Source organism: Pipistrellus kuhlii, unplaced genomic scaffold, assembly GCF_014108245.1.
Source record: "Pipistrellus kuhlii isolate mPipKuh1 unplaced genomic scaffold, mPipKuh1.p scaffold_m20_p_7, whole genome shotgun sequence".
In the NCBI taxonomy this organism is placed as follows: domain Eukaryota; kingdom Metazoa; phylum Chordata; class Mammalia; order Chiroptera; family Vespertilionidae; genus Pipistrellus; species Pipistrellus kuhlii.
The window spans coordinates 32132734-32158235 of NW_023425573.1; the positions used below are offsets into that span (position 1 = coordinate 32132734).

Here is a 25502-nt window from a genome sequence, read left to right on the forward strand (position 1 = left end):
TATTTATTTAATAAATTTTGTCCTTGTAATGAAGCCTACTCTTATCTTTTCACTAAACAGTCTCACTCAGTTTTCAGCTATGAAAAATAAGGAAAATAGAAAAATTATTTACATATGAGTAATTTTTTTCTAGTTTCCCACTAGATGTCAAATCTGTTTTCCATGTGATAATAATTTGGTCTTAATTGGATGCGTTCCTTGATAGCCCAAACTCAGACTTTGATTTTTGCTTAATACTTATGTTGCCTTATATAAGAAAATCATGGTGCAGTATATTTTAGGTTTTTTTTTTTTAAAAAAAAATCCAAGATATGTCATCAATCATATTTTTGTGAACTAGGAAGATATTTTTTCTTAGCTGAACAGAATGATGTGAAGTTTTAGTTGGATATGCTGCCAAATGTTGTACGTATAAGCAAAAATAAACTGGAAATCAACATTATAATGATTATTTAAAATGAGCTGTTGTGACATGTCAAAAGTATGATAGCTTCAGACATTTGATTGTGCACTCTTTGAATTGGCAACACTTGTCTCCTTAGGGACAAGTTATTTACTGCAAGAGTATTATTTCTGAAATACGAGTAGTTTTTCTGAAACACAGGTAGTTCTCTTGAAGCACCAAAAAAGTGATCCGAGACTTTGTTTTGTGACCGGTTGAGTTCGACATTAAAATCACACATGCCACTTTTGAATATGTTTTTGCTAGCAATATATATTATAGTAATGTGAAAACTGATTAAATATGTATTACCTCATTTGCATGTAAATACTGAAGTCCAATCCCATCTGAAGTACTCTGTCCAACAGAGACCACGTGACATCTGCCTCCTGTGGTGGTTTCAAACTGCGCTCTGTGGAGTGTCACCACCCTCCCCCAGGACACGCCTCACTGGGTTGGAGCCACACCTGCTACTCACTCCTGAGCCAGTGTACCTCCTCCCTGATCCGTTTTACATTCAGTAGTTCTCAGTAAGGCTTTGTCTACAACTCTTAAAGCAAAAACATTTGAAAACCTCTGTGTTAGTTATCCCTAGGATGGTAACCCATCACTTTGTCATGCCTGTTTTTGTTCACCTTCAGGCACACTGAGACCCCATGATTTTGTTAGGAACTCAAATATACACTCACTCTAGCAATCACAAGAGTTTGAACTACCAGAGACTGTCAATGTAATGACATTCTTTTCAATAGAAGTTACTTGTTAAATATACAGGGTGTCCTTCAAAAAATGTATGCACACTGTAACAGCTGATAGCTCAATTTTGAAATGAAATGTATTTTAATGAACGCTGACTTTATAATTATTAAAAGTGTGGTACACATTTTTGACACCCTATATATTTCAGTATTTTCCTTTCTATAACTTTAGGAGATACTGCTTTTCAATCAATTTGCAAATAAGAAAAATAATACTTTATCAAATGAAAGATGGCAATCAAATTAAAAAGAGGTTGCTTTGAAGTTTTCCCCGAGTATGAAAATTCCAGGGCTTTGATTAAATACATCTGGATGGACAGAGGCATGAGTTGCCTTTAGAAGTCCCTTCTGTGATTCTAAAGTGTTACTAGGGCCAAGAACCACAGATGTCAAAAATTTGAACAACACAAGTTTGATTTAATGAACATATATAAAACTCTGCACTCCACACTTACCAAAGCTGCCTTGGTAAGGATTAACTATGGGTGGCAGGACATCATATATTCTCATTACATTAAATAGTCTCAAAGGTTAGCCAACGCCTATTCCTGGTCTTGCGATATCACACGTATGCCTTGGGACTGCTTCGGAAAAGCCTGTTAAAGACTGACAGAGGTATTTGCAGGGTTTCTCTTGTCACTTGAAGTTTCTTAATAACATCAGCTCTCACAGCCACTGCTCTTTTAGCGGAAGCAAACTACAATTTTCCCTTACAAACTATTAATGCTGTGTATACTTGGGTTGCATGACACAAGCCATCTTCCCAAGTGTTTCTCACTGGCCTCTACAGCATTTTTGTACTAATGAAGGAATCTATTTTTTGTACATAATTCATTATTATATTTCAAAACAAGTAATTGGTGTCTGATAAAAGACAATGTATTCCTGCTTCAATCATCAAGTATCTTGAGAATAAGAGTTGAAGTGGATTCATTCTCAAGTTATTTCTGGTATATTTCAAAAAATTGTTTTGCTAGATAAAAGTCCTTTGATTATATCTTTTGTATAACAAAATTTATTCTCTGGAGAAAAAAAAATTAAGTGTGCTTCGCCATATCTTAACTGATTATATTCAAAAAGCTAACTAAGGAATTCTCTAAATGTAGCCAGTAAAATGTTGAATTGCTTTTATGCTGTTAAATAAACATTTTTTACCTTTGCTGAATTACAGAGAAGTCCTTATTTCAAAAATTGAAATCTTAATAATAACTGGCATTTATTAATCATTTACTATGTGCCACTTTTATATGCAATTTTTATAAATTAGCTCATTAAATCTTATAATACTACCCTGTTTCCCTGAAAATAAGACAGTGTCTTATATTAATTTTTTCTCCCAAAGTTGCGCTAGATCTTATTTTCAGGGGCTGTCTTACCTTTCCATGCACTAGGTCTTATTTTCAGAGGATGTCTTAGTTTTGGGGAAACACGGTAGTATCAAAAACTACAAATATGTTCTTATAAAAAAATAATACTTGTGTGTTTTGTTAAGTTTGAAGAATTAAAATACCAATTTGTTAAGTTTGAAGAATTAAAATACCATATGATTTAGCAAATAGTAGAATTAAGTAAATTATTATTCTCATTATCATTTCTTAGGTTATACATGAGAAAAGTAAGGCTTAATATAGTTTAAAAATTGGCTAATCTGAAGTTACAGCTCGTATATGGTAGAGGAACTGGGGACAGATCTGTGTGTCAGTCTGGAGCATGAGCCCTTAACCTCTGTTCATTCTCTTGTCTACCAGGCCAATCGTATATTCTACCATCGTTAAGTATATTATATATACTGGATGGTTTAGACTTTATTCCCCGCCCTCCCCCCCAAAGAAGAAGTTCAAACACTTATTAGAAAAGAGCTACATCATTTTATTTGGAGATTATTCCTCTCTTGCGTTCTTTTTCCAACATTAATGATTCAGAACTCTACAGTATTTGAATTCTACAGCTCATGCTCAGTATTTAGGGTGAGCCCTGGCCAGTGTGGCTTGGCTGGGCATTGTCCCTTGCACCAAAAGGATGCTGGTTCCATTCCCTGTCAGAGCATATGCCCGGGTTGCGGCTCTGGGGTGTGCAGGAGGCAGCTGCTTCATGTTTCTCTCTCACATCAATTGTTTTTCTGTCTCTTTCCCTTTTCTTTTCTCTCTCTCAAATTAATAAGAACATATTTTAAAAATATTTAGGGTGAGCAAGTAACAAGTGCATTTCTTAATTCTTAAAAATTTCTCATCATGACTGTCACCATTATTAATTAAGGTTTCTCAAATGCCTTAGAATGTATTGAGTATGCACTATGAAAAAAAATTGCAGATATTTCTTTTTACTAGCTTAAGGGAATTTAAAAACACATATTCATACACTGATTTGTGACTGATTTCCAGGCTTTATCTTTAGCAGAGTTTTGCAAAACACAAATGCTTACAGCATACAAGAAAGATAGAAATTTGATTAATTCTAGGATGCAAGTATTATATAATGGATTATCATTTAACAACTTTTTCACTGGAAAAAATGAAGTAAAAAATAATAAAGCATCATTCTTACAGTTTGCATAAGTAGAAAATACATATTTCATATTAAGTGACAAATTATTAATCTCCATGGCATTCATTAGACTACCATTAATGGCAATGAAATTGTATCATATTTAGACAGACACTATATTGCTTGAAGAATTTTATTGTAATCTTATATAAATATATTTATTACTGTTTAAGGCAGGTAGGTGGGTATTGGCCATGACCATATGCTGTAGCATTGTGATATTTTCAAATCCATATTTTCTCATTCAAGAGAAAACATCTATTTTTAAAAATTTTACTCTTTGAAAAATTAATGCGAGTAGAACATTACGTATCTTGAAGGATCTGTTTCTACTAGTCAGACACTTCAGTTATTTTTCCAGTGAAAAGAGAAAAGGGTGAAGGTGAAGCTTACTGTGTGGTCAGGTTCCTGGGCTCTCTGCAGCCCGTGCTCATCTGTGCCAGCTGGGCCTATGGCACCTCAGTGCCTTCCCACTTGCCAAGTGGCAAAGCTAGGAATCTGTCTGTTGAGAGTGTGTCTCGTCTCTTGTTTGCCCAGCGAAGTTAAGGCCCTGTATGACCAGCAAATCCTCTGCCAAGTTGAGCCACACAGCAAAAGCAGGCCCTTCCTCTATTAGGTTTGGCAGCACTTTTCATGCCTCTTAGAACACGTGGTCACTCACTTTCTGTTGGCTTAATAGGTGACACCTTATTAGACTGTAATCCAAGCCTATATGATTCTTTCTTGTTTCTCTTCTTTCCATATTTGTATCTCCCCTTCCGTAGTGAGTACTCTGACTCACAACAATGACATTTGTCTATTTGCCCAGTCATATACACAAAATAGTTTCAGAATCGCTGTGACCATACCTCTATCAAAAATAAACCTACTCGCTGAAACCAGTTTGGCTCAGTGGATAGAGCGTCAGCTTGCAGACTGAAGGGTCCAGGTTCGATTCTGGTCAAGGGCATGTACATAGGTTGTGGGCACATCCCCAGTGGGGGCTGTGTAGGAGGCAGCTGATCTATGTTCTCTCTCATCGATGTTTCTGACTATCTGCCCCTCTCTCTTCCTCTCTGTGAAAAATCAATAAAATATTAAAAAAATAAATAAACCTACTCAAATTAGTTCAAGGTTTGTTGGTGGTTCTTTTTGCCATGCCCTAGACTGAAGGCATATATTTCAAGTTCTGCATTCACAAATTATATGAATTAGTTTTTTCTTTTTCTTTCTAATATTAATAGTTTTTTCATTTATCTAAAATATAGTTGGTTTGGTTTCTGTTTACTAGTATATTCAGTTTTTGGGTATATTTTTATTTTCTCCATCATCTTCATTGATTAATATATATATATATATTATTGTGTTGTGCAGAAATATGTTTCCAAAGGAAAAAGTACTCCTTCTAGTATTCTTTCCACCTCATCCCTCTATAGGTAACTAATTCTACTATTTTCTGGTTTACCTGAGCTATATTTCTTTCTTTCTCTTTAAATATATTTTTATTGATTTCTGAGAGGAAGAGAGAAGGGGAAGAGAGATAGAAACATCAATGATGAGAGCGAATCATTGATTGGCTGCCTCCTGCACGCCCCTACTGGAGATTGAGCTTGCAACCCAGGCATGTGCCCCAACTGGGAATCCAACCGTGACCTCCTGGCTCATAGGTCGATGCTCAACCACTGAGCCACACTGGCCGGGTTGAGCTATATTTCTTTTTGCAAAATTACCAGATATGTGCATTTCAAAAATTTCCTGTTACATAAAAATTTACCATATAAACTCTTCTGCACTTTTCTTTTTTTCACCTAACTACAAATACTGAAAATCAGTTCATAGTACTTCATAGAGTGCTTCATTATTATTATTATTATTATTATTATTATTATTATTATTTTTACAGCTGTATAAGAGACTCCATTGTGTGGTCTGTACCATACTTTATTCAATACATCTCAATGTCTGGACATTTTGATTATTTCTCATATCTTCAATCACAAAAAATGCTGCAATAAACACATTTGTACCTATTGTAGTTTCATAGAAGTAGACTTCTGGATTAAAGTGTGAGTGCATGTGTAGTTTAGTTAGATATTGAATAACTTCCCTTCCAGAGGACTGGGATCCTTTATCTTCCATGTTCACCAGCCAAATATGGAAATGTCTTCCAAAATAAATTAAAATTCACTTTATAGATTATAAAAATCTGGTAAAAATAAATGGATGATATATTTGGTTAGATTTTTTCCCCTCTCTTTGATCTCCTTCCTGTTTGTGTACTCTTGCTCTATCTACATAGTCTTGACCCCTTTATTAATTAATACTGAAGTATTGAGGTACTACCAACAGCAGGTAGGCTTTCCCCCCGCCCCTATTAACTGCTATTCAGCCTTGCAGCTGTTAGAAAGACATGCCACAGTGGTGGGCTGCGTGTGAGGTTAGTGGGCTTGCTTGCTCCTCTAAGTAAACCATCTAGCATTGAGTCATTTCCATCTGGGTGTGTAAAGATGCACGTCAGTAAGCTTTTGCTGATGGTAAAGTGAAATTGGGTGCATTTAATATAAAGCATCTCCCACACCGAGCTCCACTGAGAAGCTGTCGGATCTTACGTGTGCGAGGCTAGGCTTTCACCATCACTGTTACACATTAACTGAGTAGAGTTTAATATTAATAGCTCCCGAGATTTGTGGCCACAGGGGGGTCTTGGCTTCCTGTGTTTGGCTTTGTTCTCTGCCACGACTTGCTTGCTTTTCTGTGTAAAAGGTCTGTGAGGACACACAGGATTGTGACGAGGTCCTGGGCTCTTCATTTTGGTGGACAAGCGCCACGCCATCCCCCTCTGCTGCCCTCCAAGCGGCACAGATGTGCGTCTGGGAGTGGCGTCCCCGCCGCCCTCAGGAGCCTTTGTTTGGAGAGCACCCTGATTAACCCCCACCCTTCATGGTTCATCGGCTCACGGATGGATCAGGTTTAAACTAATACATATTAGCGCATGTGTGACTCACGGAGGAACAGTTGGCCATGCTGGTTTACACTGCTGCTTCATTGCAGACCGGCATGCTAGAAGGTCTGGACTCCAGAGTATGGATTGAGGGGTTACCAAAGGACCAGGAACCAAGTCAGTTGCATATCCATGTTGAGTCATACCTACATTTTAATCTTCAATGATCTATTTTGGGGATTGTAAAAAATATGAGTAAATGGTAATTATCACTCTGGGATTCATTTTTTCCCCTCAGGAGTTCAGGGAATGTGTGTCTCAATACAGCTTTTGTATTAAACAGTTTGTCATTGTGTAAGAGAAGATTAAGGTTGTCATATTTATTATTTTAAAAAATATATATTTTATTGATTTTTTTACAGAGAGGAAGGGAGAGGGATAGAGAGTTAGAAACATTGATGAGAGAAAAACATCAATCAGCTGCCTCCTTCACATCCCCTAATGAAGATGTGCCTGCAACCAAGGGGTACATGCCCTTGATCGGAATAGAACCTGGGATCTTTCAGTCTGCAGGCTGACGCATTATCCACTGAGCCAAACCAGTTTCAGCATTAGGTTGTCATATTTTAAAATATTTTTCATAGGGTTCTGTGTAGCCAGTGATTTTACATAAACTTTTATAGTGTGCTATATTTCTATGTTATGTGGAGATATTTATTGTTTGAGCAAGAGGGCTAGGATGCACTTATCTATTTTCCATAGACACAATTAAACTTTTTATTAATAAATTAAATTTCTCAAAGCTCAAAGAACTTTCTTCTCTTTCTTACTTCCCTAACCTAGTTTTTAAAGTCTCTGAAAGCTTTTCTCTTGTTACAGTTCTTTTCACGGAAAATAGGTTTACCTTTTCCTCTTACAGCCTCAGCCGGTGAGTTTTATCTCGACATCATCTTCGCTCCCCTGTGCCACCTCCTGGGCCGCCTGTTTCTCTTTGAATTTTCCTTTCTCCTGTGAGATGATGGGGCTCTGAGTGCCCTGATGGGGCGAAGGGACAGCCCCGAGGCTACACCGAGGATATGACTATTGAGTTTGCCTCTCAAAACCGATCAGTGCCATGTAGACTAAAGTCAGTTTTTTTCTAGGGGCACTTTCTGATTTTTATTGTAACATTATTTGTTTCTGGAAGGCAAACTGATTTATTTTAGATTCTGAGCAAAAAAAAAAAAGTCAGTATTTATTTTAATTGCTGCTGTAAAGTCTAACTTAGAAAATATTTCACCAGGTCTTAAAGATAACTCTTCTATCATTATTAAATTTGTAGACATAGAGAGTAAGTATGAGATATAAGGATCGAGTTTTATTTTTTAAAAGCTCCACTTGGCAGCAATGGGGTTATTAGCTTTTCCATGTTAAATATTTCTTTCAAAGGCTTTAACTATCTATTGCAAAATCAATTTTTCTAAAGTCTTTGGTTCTTTGTGAATTATTGGCTTTAGCCCTTTAGCTTGATTTTAGGAATTAATATAAGTGGTTTCATTTATGGACTTATTTTATATCACAGCAAAAAAGAAAAAAGCTTTTTGCTACAATGATTGTTTTTTCAGGATTGATTTTTTTAAATATAAGTGGAATTGTAATTTTATAATTTATTATATTTTAATTTTTACTTTATTATAAAAATATTAATTTAGTGTATATACATACATGGCACATAGTAGCTAATATATATATATGTAGATATATTTATATTATATCTTTATATCTATATATGTGTGTGTGAGTGTGTGTATATATATATATATACATATATATATATATGTATATATATATATAATAAAAGCATAATATGCAAATTGACTGAACAGCAGAATGATTGCCTGGATGACCTTCTGGATGACCACACTATGACACGCACTGGCGTGTGATGTGATTGGTCGTGGGGGGCCTGCCATCGCCCCACGATCATCCTGCAGGGGGAAAGCTCAGGCCACCCTCTGCGGGGTGATCGATGGGAGGGCTCCACAATCAATCGTCCCAAGAGGGAGGCCCAGTACACCACACGGCTGGTGGGTGATTGATGGGGGAAGGAACTCCATGATCACCCCACAGCAGGAGGCCCAGGCCACTCAGCTGGCGGGGCCAGGACGGGTGGGCGGGGCCTCCCTCTGCAGGGTGATTGATCTGTGGACCCAAGTACTACCAGGCAATGAGGTGGAAGTATTTGCTGTTATCCAGAGCTGATCAAGGAAGGCTTCATTGGCTGTGATGTTTTAGAAGAGAACTGAAAGCAGTGGAAATTGGTGTAATCTAGGTGAGACATGGTGACTTAAATCAGGATAGGAGCAGGAGAGGTGGTATGAAAAGGTCAGACTTTGGACTTGTGAAGATAGAACTGGCTGGGTTTATTGACTTAGTGGAGATGGGCCATATTGAGAGAAAAAGTCAAGGATGATACCAATATATGTTTTAGTATATTATTAAAAAAATGACAAACATAGAAAATATAGAAACAACATTACAATTGGCACTTATATTCCTACCACTTAGATTCTACAATTCTTAACATTTTTCCATATTTGCTTCAAACATTTTATTCTGTCAATGCGTTTTAAATTGTAGACATCATTTCTGCCAGAAATAGTTCAAAATGCATCTTGAAAAACAGACATTTCACAAATAACCATATATCATTATAAACAAGCTGTTTGGTCCTTATTGACATTTTCTAAAACGTTTTTTATAGCATATTTGTACCAGCAAAGTGTCCAACCAAGACTCATTCATTGAATGTATTTATACAAAACATTCCCCTCCTCATTATCTATTTAATTTTGACATTGACTTAGGAAAGAGATTAGATTACTTGTCAAGTAGACAGTCCTCTCAAGTGGTGGCTGTTTTCTTTGCCATGTGTTTCAAACAACTGGTCCTAGGGGTGTTGTCAGTGTTTTCATATCTTCCTTGCATCTCACTGCTATTTTGGGATCATTTTCTCAGTGTATCCATCGGCCACCGCCAGCTCCTCTACTGGTAGTCTTGTGCAAACTACTGTGTCCTCCTCCCAGTTCTGAAGATTTAGTTCCCACTTTACCTCACTTCTTCTAACAGTCCTGCTGTCATAATTCTGTGTATTTTGTAGCATTTTCTGTATTACGAAGAAGCCACGGAGGTGAATTCTGTTGGTGAATGGGAAAGGCGAGAAAGTGGTATGAGAAGTGAGCTTTGGAAATGCGGTAGAATTTTTAGAGAAATGGTGATTCAGTGGAGTGGGAAGAAAAAACCGTCTGAATAAGGGGTGGTGGTGGTGGAATACCTGCTAGTTGGCGAGGGTGTGGGCCTGAAGCACGATGGGGAAGCTGACATGGAACAGAAAAGCTCCCGCACTTACCTTACCTGCCAGGCTGGTTGCACTGCTTAGCTTTTCCTCCACCCCCCACCTCTGCGCTTTTGCTAAGGGGTAGGGTGAGGTGTAAGGAAGGAGGGAATTTTAAGTAGTGAAAACAGCATGAGCCCAAAACCACGTTCAAGTACTCCTCCTACAGGGAGCCTTTTTCAGGTCCCTGCTAGGAATGCACCACCCTCCTCTCATACATTCCTGTGGCACCTTGCAGCTCCGTGAACAAGTCCATTCCATCTTGCCCTCCTATTTGTGCGTCTTCTTCCTTTAAAGCATGAACCATTTCTTCATTGCTCTGCTCTTCTGCCCAGCACTCAGCACAAAGGTTCCATAAATGTGTGTCAGTATGTGTGAGAGTGGAAGGGCAGACACCAGTCGGGGTTAGTTGGGGGAGGGCTCTGGATGTCATGTGAAGGACCTTGGGCTCGCTCTGCCTATAGCCATGACCATGGCAGCTTTGGAACAAAGCAGGGCTGGGCTGGTCAAGCTGAGGTGTAAGGAGAACATCGAAGTGCCTCCGTGTGGCCTGGAGAGCTCGGAGCCAGAGACAGCGGCCAGGAGGGGCAGAAGGGGGGGCGGGGGCAGTAGTTAGCACCTGCTGAACCCGGGTAGCCACTTGAATGGAGGGATTGAAAAAGAAGGAGGGAATGGCACATGGCTTTGAGGTTTCAGGACTCGGTGACTAGGAGACAGACAAAGGCTTCTTACTGAGCGTGGGACCCCAGGGGCCATGTCAGAGCACATAAGGGATTCAGCATGGGTCCTAGCACTTCCTCATCCCAAACCCTCCCTGAGTTCAAAATGATGTGTGCTGTTGAAAGACTCAACTGTGTCACATATGATGGGAAAGGAGATACTGTCACTACACGAGGCACAAAAGAACTGACTTTCGTGTAGTGACCATTTTTCACTCGGCTTTAGTGCTGATTTTATTAACAATGGATGTTAGTCAGCTTTTTTAACCTTGACTCTTGGCCGTGTCAGAGCAGCTAACCATGAGACGGCCAGCAGCTTTCTTTTGGCTCCTGCGTCCCTCCTGTCCCCTTCCTAACAACAGAAAATTTGCTGTGCACCTGCTCCAACCAGGTTCTAAGTGATAAACATCTTGCAAGCCCAGAAAATTGTAGTATCAAATCTCAGCCCCAACTGTGAGGCAGCACTCTCGTCGAATCCCGCCGAGGGGGCCTGCTTTCCCAGTTCCCGGGAGGGGGGGGGGATCTTTTCTTCCCTGGCCCCTGCTCAGGCTTGAACTATGACCCAAACCCAGTTTTTAGCTCCCAGCATGCACTGCTCTGGCTGCAGGTCCTGACCCCGCCCTGCAACGCTCTTGCTCTCCCTCACCCCGCAGGTCAGGCGTGGGTAGCCCCGAGGTCCCCCAGAATGCCCAATTTCAAAGATGAGTGTATTTATCCAAGGAGAGAAAATAGGCTTTTCTATTTGTTACAGTCCATCACTTTTCTCCCCAGAAACGCACGCTAAAGGAACATTGAATATTTCGATTGTGATTTGGTAAATATATAAAACCTTGCCTAATAATCACCATGTTTCTTTTATTCACGTACTCCTTCATAAATTAAATGCTTTGTTATAGCTCATGATTTATTTTAAGAGGGATATTCCGATTTTCACTGCTAAGAAATGTAAATATTTTAAGCTGATGCCATATTTAGGAAAACTCTTGTAAGAATTTCAAGTAAAATTAGCAAATACTCTTCAGGTAGGTCTATAACATTCTAATTGGACTTAGTCCATGGCTTTAAAGGGAATAAAAATAATGCTGACGGAGACTGTGTAACATTATCCTTATGCTTGCTTCTTAGGTTTTCCAAACAGACCAAAGTCATTAAAAATATTCCTTAACCCCCAAAGCCACAGAAAGGAAGCTAAACAGATATATTATGAGAAGGTGGAGCCACTGTTGAAGATTGCAGGAATTGAGACTGATGTAACAAGTAAGTGATTTTCAGACTATAATTTTGCCATTAAAAAAAAAAATCACACTTTAAGGAAACAAAATAACCTGAATTTGTTCTTCTTTTTTTTTTTTTTTTCCTTCTGAATTTGTTCTTAATCCAAATTTAGGAAGCTACTTGTGATATCGAAAGCTGTTTAAGTGTTTCCTAAGCTCTGCGGCAGCCAGCTTCAGGATGATAAGTTTAATTATTTTTTCTTTATTGTGATATTTTTATTGCAGTATCAGTATTTTCTCTTTAGAGCGGTTTTCAGACTTGAAAAGTGAGTAGGTATTGCTTTTTTATATCTTCGTTGACATGTCTGCTATTTACACTTCATTTCTGCAACTTGGCAAGCAATGGACCTTCGCTGACTTAAATGTTGGCTGTCTCTCCATGGAGTCCTTCCTTAGTGGTTTTTGTTCTGACTCTGACCCCTGCTGGTTAGGTCAACACTAAACACTTAGCTTGCTGGTTTTAGATGAATTTAAAGAAGCCAGAAGCTTAAATCCATTGACTAAGTTAAGAAAGGTGCTTAGGTTTGTGCCCAGAAAAACAGAAACTCCCTACTTCTGAAGTTAATATAGAAAGAAGATTAGTAAAATCTTTTCAACTTTTTTGAATTTGGTAACCAAATTATTTTGAGACAAGATTATTTTTTCCCACAGGGAGGTGGGACTGAGAAGGAGGATTGATGCTAATATTGTAAATCATACCCTCATTTTTTTCTGGTTTTACTTCTACGTAGCTTTGCTAATATACAGTGAAAAATTATGGCAAATTTTAATTTATGAAGAGTACCGAGCGATAAGTCTGCTCAGAGGCAAGGCTGAAGTGTGCCTGGAATCACCTCATCCCAGTGGTAAATTCCTGGGGACGGGATCCAGATGACCCAGCTTTGCTCAGCTGTGACCACAGGACAGGGGTTTCCCAATGCTCCTAAAGTCAGTGAAGCCCATGCCTCATGATCGATGAGTTGGGGTAGAAGGAAGTTTCTAAAAATAAAATGAAAACAAGAAAGAAAGGGCAATCATTGTGGGAAGGTCGGCCATCTGAAAAGGCTGCCACAACAAAAGAAGGGTCAAGAGAAACAAACATAAAAAACACAAGAGAAATTTCCGAATTAAAATTAAATTGTAGCCAAAGCACCATAACCCATAGACGCTGACAACAATGTGGTGATGGCCAGCGTGAGGAGGGAGAGAGGCTAGGTAGAGGTGGGCTAAGGAGGGCATGGGATGAGGACACCTGTCATAGAGTCACCGATAGAAATAAAGTTAAAAATTAACAAATGTGCTGGTAGGTAAAGTCTCAAAAAATAAAATTAGAGTGTAGAAATAATCCTTTCATCATGTGGCTTTTGGCTTACTTAGATGGCTATAAGCAAAAGAAACAGTACAAATCTATCATTCTTTCCCACTGAAGACGTTGAAAGATTGGCAGAAGGAACAGTTTGACATTCATATTAGGATGAGTGGAATAAACTTATTGGCAAACTCATTAAAACTATTTTGTTTCATACTATTTTGATTTAATATCCAGAACAGTTTTATGTGGATATTCTACATATCACTCAGTTCAAGAAGCTCTTGTGGAGTGATTTGTGTTAAACACTGCAGAATGGGAGAGTAATAAGATATGCAACCTGTTCCAGAGTGACCTGTATAGGTTATTATGGACACAAATAGTATTTAAAATAAATGTCATTAGAGTAACATAACAGAACTAAGGTGCCTCAAAGGATGATATTAATTTTGACCAGAAGACTAAAGTATTTGAATTGGGGAAGTTTTGGAGTGTCAGAAAAGGCAAAGAATGGTTTTCCATGCATACACAGCAGAAGAAAAGTGAGGGAAGGTAGGCCAGCTAGCAGGCACATAACAGATGGTGTGTGTGTGTGTGTGTGTGTGTGTGTGTGTGTGTGTGTGTGTTGTACCAATAATATTCAGGGAATACTTTGCTCTGCCTTCGAGTTTTCACTTCATCATAAATTTGGTAGTTTCAATCATCATAAAATGGTTGCTAGTTGATTGGATTTTTCTTTATTCAAATCTAGTGGGGTGGGAAGAGGTGTGTGTATGTGAGAGATTCAAAATGCTTTAATCCTGAAAAAAGATTCAGATTTCTTCCTTTTAGATGGACTGTCCCAGTGTAGTATGTATACCCAACCTGGAGCAATCGATCTCTTAGCTCTCTATAACCTCCCTTGGGCTGAAGGTGGGACCCCACTTTCTGAAGGCTGAGAATACCTGAACTGATCCCTGGTCCAGTTAGGGAGATAAAAAGGCAAATGAGCATCTGTGAAGGCCCCCAGGATTGTACACAAGAGGAAGTTTGAGTCTGGATTATGGATGGATCTTAATGTTACCCTCAGGAGTTTATTCATCAGGCTTTGATCCAGAGTGGATATAAATGTTTTATAGAGTTGTAATCTGGTTCAGCAAAAATGATTCTGCCAGCAGAATAGAGAGTAGGAAGACAGATAGGAGGATCTGAAACTGGTACAGAGGCCTGCCGTAAGGCAGAGTTAATGATCGGAATATGGTTTCCTTCTTAAAACAATTGTGTGGTAGAGAAAAAGATTATGTTCCTGGGCCTTTTTTCTAAATTTGTAAATGTTATTGAATATTATATTTATTTTGACATAAAATTAGAATATTACATATTTGTGGAGAATGTCTAATTATTGCCTAACACTCCCCCCACAGGCAAAATTATAAAATTGCATCTTTCGCTTATAGAACCATTTCAGTATGTATATTTACTAAATATTTATATAAACATGTTTTCTATTTTGTGTGAAGAGATGAATAAACATGTGGATACTTGAAACATTTTAGAATCCTTCTGCCTAGTCTCATAGTGTCATTTTGTAGTTTGAATAAAGTAATGTATTTGAAATTACCTTTTGTATTAGAAATGCTATAGAAATGTCATAATGCTGTGCATTTCAGTTTTATAAAATTATGCAACAGTAAGATTCAATTCACACTTCATTTGAAAGAAAATGCATCTTAAAGAGTAAAGCAGAAAGAGTACAAATTTTCTGCATGTCCAGTGCGATTCTTATTCAATGTATCTTGCGCACATTGCTGACAGCAAATGGAATTTGAATTACATAATAAGTTCTATACAATGATTAACTCATTAGAAGATAGTGCTGTATAAATGAGTGCTATATAAATTATAACTAGATATATAAAGTAATTTTTTTCTATGCTTTCTTTTAAATATCTTATCACATTAATAAGAATATACTTACTCCTTTCACATTGCTAGTGCTGAAACCCTAACCACTTCTGGAAATAACTTCAGCATCTTTAGAAATGGATGAGCTAAAGTTGCATCCCCCTGCCCCCCATCACCAATATAGTATCTTATTTTCATAACTAGAAACCCTGTGCATGAACTAGGGTCTGTAGGCCTGGCTGGCAATCAGGGCTGATCAGGGTCTTCCTTCCCTGGCTCCCGATGGGGTCTCCATTCTCTGGCTATCAGCTGCCAGCTGGGGCCTTCCTTTGTTCTATGCCACCTCCTGGTGGTCAGTGCACGCCATAGCAAGCAATTGAACTCCCAGTGGAACTCCCAAGGGGATACTTTGCATATTAGTCTTTTATATATATAGATGGTTCAGAAAAACTTTTGGAAGAAACTGAATAAAAAACTGATTTTTTTTAATACTTTGGTATATGAATCAAGGAAAAGCATATGTGGCAATCCCATGTAGGCATGTGCTATCATTGCTCTCACTTCCTACCAAAACAGAGGAGATTTTTAGGAATTAGACTATTAAAGGGAAGAGAAATTTTGAGAGATCCTTAATCCATAGGATTCATAAAATAATTCTGAAAGTAAAGAAGTGAAAAAGTTAAGACAGCAGAGAAATCAAGCTGGAAAGAACTGTAGAGACCATCTAATTCAATTTTCCCCATGTGGTCGGTAGAGTGCAGGGGTGTGACATTCCTCATAGGTGAGCATCCAGCCTTGACTTGGGCGTCCTATGATTGAGTCATTGTGTGCCATGGATGGGCAATACTAGTGGATAGTCTTATCTTGAATTCAGGGTCACTGTGGTTTTGTTCAGATTAGAACATGATGTCTCCTTTTGCTGAACTACAAAAAGGTGCCCTGATCGGCTGGCTCAGCTCAAAATCACCTAATATGTTGGGTACATGCACTGGCTGGACTGCAAACCCACTTGCCCTTTTGCCGGTTGCCTTTGTGCAAGACATAAACTGCGCAGCACGGAGAATTCGTGAGCTGACATTTGCCCCTTGTCATTTTTATCTACTAGAGAAAATGATTTCCTTTGTGAGAATGCATAATAAGTGACATAAATGTTCCCCATCTTCTGCATAAGAGTCACTGAGATATTTGAAAACGGATATAGCTGTCCTTGACCTCCCTTGTTCGTGACATGCAACTCCATCTCCTTCAGACAACCTTTGTATTAAAGCACCGCTAAGCCTTATCGTGCTCATTATCGTTATTATGGCCCACGTTACCGCTGGGCACAGCCTCTATCTTTGCCAGCTCAAGGAGTGCCCCGTCACCAGGTAATTTTTACTTCCTGGGGTCCTGGGCAGAATTGTCAAGAAAGTAGTTTATTTTCACGTCCCTCTTTTTTCTCCTTCTTACATCTAACTTTTGCCAACTCTGCTCTTTGGACTTTCCATGTCTGACTCTTTGTATCTAACTGAAGCCTTCCTACTTTGGAGATGCTGCTTGTTATCCCTTCTGTCAGCCTGTGGAAAGCTAGGCAGTTTGAAAAAAGTCACTAACGATGGTAGCAGGCCGAGGCATTGCTCCTTTCCAACATCACCTGCTTCTTATTAGAAGTCTGGAGAGTGCCCTAACTGGTTTGGCTCAGTGGATAGAGCGTCGGCCTGCAGACTGAAAGATCCCAGGTTTGATTCCGGTCAAGGGCATGTTCCTTGGTTTCGGGGACATCCCCAGTAAGGGGGGTGCAGGAGGCAGCTGATCTATGTTTCTCTCTCATCGATGTTTCAAACTCTTTCTCCCTCTCCCTTCCTCTCTCTATATATAAAAAAACAATCAATAAAAACAAAGTCTGGAGAGTAACTATTCTTACATCATAGTCAGCTAGCAAGAAAGAAAATCCTAGGTGAAAGGTTCTTTTCATTATACCATAAATAATTGTGAATGTACATGGCTGATCCCATTTCATATAGTCGGATATAAGTTAGGAAGTTAGAACTGTATCCTGGGGACAGTGAAGAGTCATGAATGGGGTTTACGTAGGGAAGTGATGTGATTAAGTTTGTGTTGTGAGAAAGGTCATTCTGGCTACAGTGGGATAGAGGTCGGAGAGAGATAGGAGAAGAGGCTGTTGTAACATACATATTAAAGATGGTGGCGCCCATATCCAGGGCATAGGCTGGAGGGATGTTTGGATGCTGTAACATAATTAAAGCCAGAAACAACTGACCTTGGCCATGAGATGGTTGTGGAGAGTGGAGGAGAGGGATAATCTAGGAAGAAGTAGTTTTCCTGTCTTGAGTAATGGGGAGTGGATTATAGAACACAAACGGAACAATGGGTGTATTTGAGAAGAAATATATTTAAAGGTGGAAAGGATGCATTCCTTTTTGAGATTACTAAGTTGTAGCATTTATAAGATAAGAAAGCAGATGACATCTCGGTATTTAATCCAAGTTTAGAATTTTATCGCCAGACAAAATAATGTTTCTTTATGTCCAGAGGAAATCATCCGTTTGCACTTCAACCCATTTCCTCATCAACATTCAATATCAACCTCAAGACAGTACCTTTCAGGTTTGTCTTCCTGGGGAAGTAATTTAAATTGGTCATTAGGATGAGAGATCTCAGCAGTGAGAACTGTTTGAAGACTTGAGAATAATGAGACTCCAAATTTCCTGTATGGAAGGGGAGTAGGGTATCGGCCTCATTGGAGAAGGATGGATGAAAAAAGAGCTAGCAACTTTTGGATACTGCATCTGCCCAGCGGTCTACTCTTTTTTTTTTTTTTTTTTTTTTTAATTTATTTTATTTTATTTTTTTTATTGTTATATTCCTTTGGAGTCGTATTATTTGAATGTTTTTTTTTCTGATTCCAGAGACTATAATATGCCATCTAAATACATATTTTGAGTCCTTCTATATTTAAATAGTAGTCCAGATTATTCTCTATAATTTTCCCTTAAAATAATTTTTTCTTTAAAATAACTTATTACTATTTTATACATATATATTTTTAAATTAGTATACATTGTTGGTATCTGGAATGTGAAGACCAAGGACTTCATTCATTTTGTCCTAATATATTCTGGTTAAGTTTGTTTCATCTTTTCTGACTTTTTATTTCAGCTCAGGGATTTTGTTTAACTTATAAACAGAATCCCTTAAAAATTGCTCTTCTTGGATGATTTGCATCCATGTATAATCAAATTCTGCCTGCAAGATAAAAGGAAAAAAATAAACTTTTTCAAATTTTACCTAAGTAAAAATAGCATTCAGCCATGACATACTTTTAAGCTAATTTTGTACTGGGGTTGAGAAGCTTAAGTGTTGGTATAAAAGCGGGACTTTGCAAACTGTTTCTCAGCATAAATATTTCTTCATGATATTCTTAATTATTTTTAATGTGTGTATGGAGATATTTTTATTTCTTTTCATTTAAGGTTGTAACTACTTACTGAGGTTGTGAATAAGTGATCAACACAAAATCATTTATGATAACAAACTTCCAGGCTTGTCGCCTTCTTCTGATTAGAATTTAACACAGAGAGGCTTTACTCATGTGAATATAATGGCATTTGAATAAGCTGTGGGAGAATTACAATGTAACGCTGCTGGATACAGAATGATTCTTTCAGACACCAAGACTAATAATATCTAAAAACACTGTAGGAAAAGCTTGAACCATGCTGGCACCAGGGACAGACAGGCATGAAAGATTAATGTAATCTTGCATATAACGATGCGCATTCTTACACACAAAAAAATCCATCTGCAGTGTCACGTCAGTCAGCAGAAATCTTTGATGGGTGGATACAGCTGGGCTGTCTCTGCTGGCAGAGCTGCCCCGGAAAATGCTAAACGTGGCTTGGGATGCTCGGTGCCATCTGCAGAGTGCCAGTTTATCCTGTCTCCACTGGCATTTACAATGCTGCACGGGGCCTCATAGCTGTGGAGACAGCAATAGGGAGTGACAGATTCATTTCCTCGGAGGACCCGCTCTGGTGGGCCTGCACCACCCTCCTTGGCTTGGATTTGTTACCACTGGTGTTGGCTTTACTTCTCGTTTCCATGTCCAACTCCTCCTCCTCCTCCTTGTCGTCTAGCAGTTCCAGATACACATTCTTTTGGGATGTAAATCTTACACTAACCTTTCCAGTAATGTATTCATGTAAGGTTGCCAAAGCGAGTTAACACGGACGGCTCGATGCCAGCCAATATGCCTTATTTTCAACATACTCCTGCTCCCCAGGCTTCTGATTTAAGAGAAATGTGTCTCATGTAGGGAACACTAAGTAGACTGGCATCAAGATAAATGACCCAACTGCTCTGGGTGGGATATCCCCGTGTGACTTATGGAATTGGAACAAATGTATGACCCTCTTTTACATAAAGCTGTAAAACACATCAGGCAACTACCAATCCTCGTTCCCATGATTAAAATATAAATATTTAAGAGTAAATGTTGTTTTGCGACCCGACCATATGTTTATATTATTTTGCCAGACCCAGTTAAAAAGTGTAGATCATTGTTTAAAACTTTCACTTGTGGTTTTTTTGTTTTTGTTTTTTTTTTAATAGTAACAGAATATGAAGGGCATGCTCTGTCACTGCTAAAGGAATGTGAACTACAGGGATTTGATGGGTAGGTTACATTATTAATATATGTATGTCTTATGGTTTATATTATTAAATGTTTTCATTAGGGGTTTTTTTGTTGTTGTTAATCCTCACCTGAGGATATTTTCTTCCATTAATGTTTTAAAGAGAGTAGAAGGGAGGAGGAGAGACAAACAGAGAGAAACATGGATGTGAGAGAGACAGATTGACTGGTTGCCTCCTGCAGGGGCCTGCAACTGAGGTTCAGGCCCTTGACCGGAATTGAACCTATGACCCTTCAGTCCTAGAGCCGATGCTCTAATCACTGACCAAACTGGCCAGGCCTATTCTCATTAGTTTTTAGCTATATATTTGGGACTTACAGTTTTTAAGTATTTATGATGTATATAATTAGGCATGATTTCTTTAATATCCGTGTAATGACAGTTAATGGTAATCATGATAATAGGACATAGTCATCACCTCTCAAGATTGGGCATAGAAAGCAAAAAGGAGAAACGTAATTGAGGTTCTGGGAAGTCACAGGGTGCTGTGCTGTACAGAGCTAACAGGCAGACATTGGCCTCTGTGGTCCTGAATTCTTGCCTTTATCCATGGGAGTGTCTAGAAAAGCCCTGAGGGAAGATACTATGTCGGTCATACAGCATAACTGTACCGTGATCCTCTCCTGAAAATTTATTGAGAGTGCTAACCCACTAGTTATTTGACTATGATTGACAGAGGGTAAATATTTTATAAAAACAGACATATTATTTTCATAATGAATAACAAGATGTTAATTTAAACTATCTTCTGTGATTCTGTGATTACCTAATAAGTGTATCATTCACCATAGACATCGGGAACTGTTGTGTGCAGTGCACTGTGGGAGTGTGTAGAAAGTGTGCAATGAAATGCAAACATTAGAAACAAGGCAAGTGGCATATAGTTTAATAGCCATTTTTAAAAATCAGGTGTGTTAATTTGTTAAAGTGCTGGGTTGATATATATGATAAAAACATTCTTTCCAAGGGTGGACATTTCAGAGTTCTGAAAGGTGGCCAGTGTGTGAATTACTTGTGTCACGTGGCCATGTGCGAGGGGGACAACAAAAGACTCATCATGCGGAGAAGGGCAGGTGGGTCTTTCAACCAAAGTGAAGGGCTTTGCCATTCAACAATTAGAACGTGTGCGGGAGGAAAGTGATCAAATCAAAATGGAGCATTAGAAGTATTATTTTTCAAAGTACTTAATATATATATATATATATATATATTATTATTTTTGCTGAGAAGAATATTAGTAGATGAAGAAAGTTTGGTAAGTAAAATTATTTTTCAAAAAGTAATTTAATAGATAGGAATACATCTAGATAGCAATATTATATAAATGATGAGGAATATGGGGCAGGCAATTCAGACTTAGAGTTAGACAGGTTAATTAATAGGCTACATTTAGGAAATTATCAAGTTTACAATTTAAGAAAGTAATTGGGGGAATCATGTCCACTAACTACATACTTTAATGTACTGCATAGCTCTGAATCATAATTGGGGGGTAAGTGTAAGTGTGGCTGCATTTCAAATAAGCTTTTGCTTCCAAACATGATAATATGCATATGATAGATATCGTAGATATTAGACCTGGTCTTTACCTTCAGCGTTATGAAGTGTCTGGCTAAATGTGGTATCTATGAATAAGTTTTATTGGTAATTATATTTTGCAAGGATCAAAAATAGCTTTGCAGCCCTAACAGGTTTGGCTCAGTGGATAGAGCATTGGCCTATGGCCTGAAGGGTCCCAGGTTCGATTCCTGTCAAGGGCATGTACCTTGGTTGCAGGCACATCCCCAGTAGGGTATATGCAGGAGGCAGTTGATGGATGTTTCTCTCTCATTGATGTTTCTAATTTTCTATCCCTCTCCCTTACTCTCAGAAAACATCAATAAAATATATATATTTTAAAAAAAAGAATAGTTTTGCAGAATGATGCAAGATTATTGCTCAAGCGTTGTACAGTCACTTTTTCCTCTTTACCTGAACCTACTTAATTTTTGTTATTAGTTTGCAGTGTGACACTAACAGAATATATAGGTCCTTTAGTTAATACCCACATTTTTTAACCAAATAGTTTGGCCTTCTCATTATATGAACTGAGTTCCAGTAATTAACTATTTTTAAACTCTAGCATGCTGATTTAGTTAGGACTTACTGTAACTTGAAAGTTCTCTATTTTATAAGATCCTTTAAATAGCTCATTTATTTCCTTGGGCTCATCCCCCCCACCCACCCACCCACCCCCAGTAGAAACTGATACGGTTGTTGGGATCTTAATAAAATGGTCATTTTAATCCTCTACACTTAGAATTACCTAGAGAAGTATATGAGGAGAACAATGGAAATGTCATTTCTTAGTCACTTCCAAAGAACCATTTTCTAACAAGTGGACCATTTGAAAATGCAATGCCCTGCAATTCTGAGTTCCCTGTCCCTGAACCTGTTCAAAGAGTGCCTCTATGGGAGCAGTTTTTGAAGCTTCTATATGAAGACTCCAGGGTGGGATAAGGAGCCTCACTGTTCTACGGGATTTTGATGAGAGAAGGGCATCATTCCTCCAAGGATGAGCTCTGCCTGACTCTGGAGGGGAGCTATTTGTAGACACAGAGGGGTTAGGATCCAAGAAAGATTCTGTGTGTATTTTTCGGTAAAGCGAAAATGGTTTGGTAAGTGTTGTTTAAGAAATGTCATTTGCTCAGATTAATGAATTGCATATGTTTCTGTGAAGACACATTGTGGCATATTTCTAAAGCCAACAGGAACAGTGTACAGTACTCACGACAGCTGGTGTGCAACTCCAGTGTGTTCTGGAAAACAGATCCTGTTGCTGAAATGTTAGGAGCGTCAGTTTCTATATTGGCCCCTCTATTGGGCACAAATAGCAAGTTTTGCAAAGGCCAAGAAAAGATGTGAAGCAGTAACAGTTGAATGTATAGTGTAAATATGGTTAAGCAAATCTGTAGCTCTTAGGCAATTATAAATATACTAATATTTTCCTATTTTGTTTGACATGTTTTCTAATTTAATTTATTTAATTATGTATTTTTACTTATTTTGTTAATTTCACCATTTACTGGAACCACAATCATTTAAACATTATTCGGCTCACATTGACATTTTATCACATTGACCATGGTATCCGTATAGTTAAGGTTAGCCAAAAGGATCTCTTTTTCAAAAATGTTTTAAATAAAAAAAATCCAATAATATAGTGAATAGTTAAAAAATGATATTGGTTGATAGGTAAATACACAAACATCCATTTAATTTTTATTTTATTTTTATAAAGAGATATAAGATAATAGCCCCCAGTTGTACTTTTCCAGACAGAATCATTCTACTTTGGACCATGGCAAGAAAAAAATCAACTTATCCCAAAAACATATGATAGGCTACATGCCAAATATTAGTTACACTAAGGGTTATATTCTCTTAAGTGTGGTTAAATTAGCTCATTATGAAAGGTTGGTTCCCCCCTACCCTTTTCTTGTAGTATCCAGACCCTTGTGATATGTTTGTATTAAGTATATTTGTAGGTCTAGTAACTACATCTGCAAATGATCTTAATGATCTAGTAGGAGTCAAAATAATAAATAAATACCTCTCTAACTTGTTTAATTTCACATTAGTTATCCTGGTAAACTGATTTTCAAAGTAATAAAACTCTCATATGGCTATCCTCAATGAGGTTGTACATAGTGTAGAAAAGGAAAATGATATCTTGAATAAAAGTGCAGTCTCCAAGGCCAAATTGTCTTATTTCAAATCGTCATTCTATCACTTACCATGGCATGGCCTTGGAAAAGTTACTTAATCTTTCAATGCCTTAGTTTTCTAATCTGTAAGTTGAGTGTGATTGTATATCTGTTGTATACAGTTATTGTTCAAATTAAATTAGTTAATAAATGGTGAGTGCTGAGAGCAGTGCCCAGTACATAGTAATTACTCACTAAATGTTATTTTATTGTAATCATCATTTGTTATAGTTTTAAAATATGTGTGATGATAATATTTCCAAGGCTTTTATAGCAGAGTGTGTTCATAGAAAGGCTATCTGTACTAACTCTAGTTAATGTACACGCATTAATGTGTACATGATGTTCTAACTGGATGCAGGATTCCAGGGGCCATAGGCTACTATGCTGTACAAAAGAGTCAAGACCTTTGGCATTAAGTTAGATGCTTTTTTTAAAAATTTTATTGATTTTTCACAGAGAGGAAGAGAGAGAGACAGAGAGCTAGAAACATCGATGAGAGAATCATCATTCAGCTGCCTCCTGCACCCCCCACCGGGGATGTACCCGCAACCAAGGCACATGCCCCTGACCGGAATCGAACCTGGGACCTTTCAGTCTGCAGGCTGACGCTCTATCCACTGAGCCAAACCAGTCCTGGCAAGTTAGATGCTTTGTTAGGTGATTTTACGAGCTCCTTTTGGGCCACACACACCTCAGTAGGTAGATAGGCATGGATCTGAAAATTATAAGTTTATACAATGTTTGGAAATTTGCTCATAGAGATCTTTAGAATCATATAGATACGATTCAAATCAAACCTTGGCTTCCTCATTTATAAGGATGAGGCTAATGCTTAGTTTACAGAATTCTGAAGATTTTCTAGAAAAGAGCCAAGATATTATCTTACCTAATAATAGACAAACATGTAAATTGACCATACCTCCACTATGCCCACCAGCCAATCAGGAGTGACATGCAAATGAACCCAACAAAGATGGAGGTTAATTTACATACACAGACATCTAGCGGATGGGGGGTGGGGTGGGGAGGTAGACTGGTTGCTTGCATTGTTGCCATGGCGACGACACAGGTGTTTTGCCCCACCCCCAGTCTCTCAGAGCTTCTGGGCAGCATAGGAAGGCAGGGCCAGAGTGAAAGCAGTGCCAGCAGCCAGGGAAAGGAAGGCCCATTCTAGCACAAATCTACCTGCATCAGGCTTCTAGTCTGATATAAAATTGTCCCTGAGTAGATAAAATCACTTCTGATTCAGTGGCCACAATGTGAACCCGTGGAATCAGTTTAGAAACAAAACAATACCCTGAGTCCAAAATGGCCTGGGTCGTATTGCACATCCGAGAGCCTGTTCTAACTAGGGAGGACCTGGATCTCGGGCTACGTGCAACCAAATGGCTAACCTCAGTGAGGTGAGGGTCAGCCAGGCTGAGAACAAGGTGGAGAGAGCTGACGGATAAGCTCCCTCAGCCTCTGGATTCATCAACATCTGGAGCTTAGGGAACCTGTGAGTCCTGCTGATTATGACCTGCAGGTTGGGGGGGAGGGGAGTAGTTATTTGTTTGTTTGTTTGGTTGGGCACATAGTGTTTTTAAATAGATAAAATGCTAGTATTTGCAGATGAAAGGACAACCCCAAACCAGAATCTGTGGCTTCAGAAGATGTGGTCCTCAAGGCCTGCCCCCACAGGTCGTGTGGGTGGGAGCTGAGAAGTGCCTCTCCTTTAGACTGAACGTGCTCTTCTGTTCTTGCTCCACCCTTGAGTTGTGACACGTTTCCAATGACAAAATCTTCCTTTTGTGGCCCTGCCGGTGTTGCTCAGTGGTTGAGTGTCCACCCACTCGCCCAGAGGTCACTGGTTTGATT

At 38.5% G+C, this 25502-nt stretch overlaps 1 protein-coding gene across 3 annotated transcripts in view; it reads left to right on the plus strand.

Moving 5' to 3' along the window:
• The window catches only part of CERKL (ceramide kinase like), an 86034-nt gene that overhangs the window by 42845 nt on the left and 17687 nt on the right, over nucleotides 1–25502 (plus strand). For all 3 annotated transcript variants that reach the window (XM_045575280.1, XM_045575279.1, XM_036421590.2), the window contains exons 3-4: nucleotides 11882–12013; nucleotides 19814–19877. In XM_045575280.1, the coding sequence (XP_045431236.1) occupies nucleotides 11882–12013; nucleotides 19814–19877 (196 nt within the window). The remainder of the gene's footprint in view (nucleotides 1–11881; nucleotides 12014–19813; nucleotides 19878–25502) is intronic.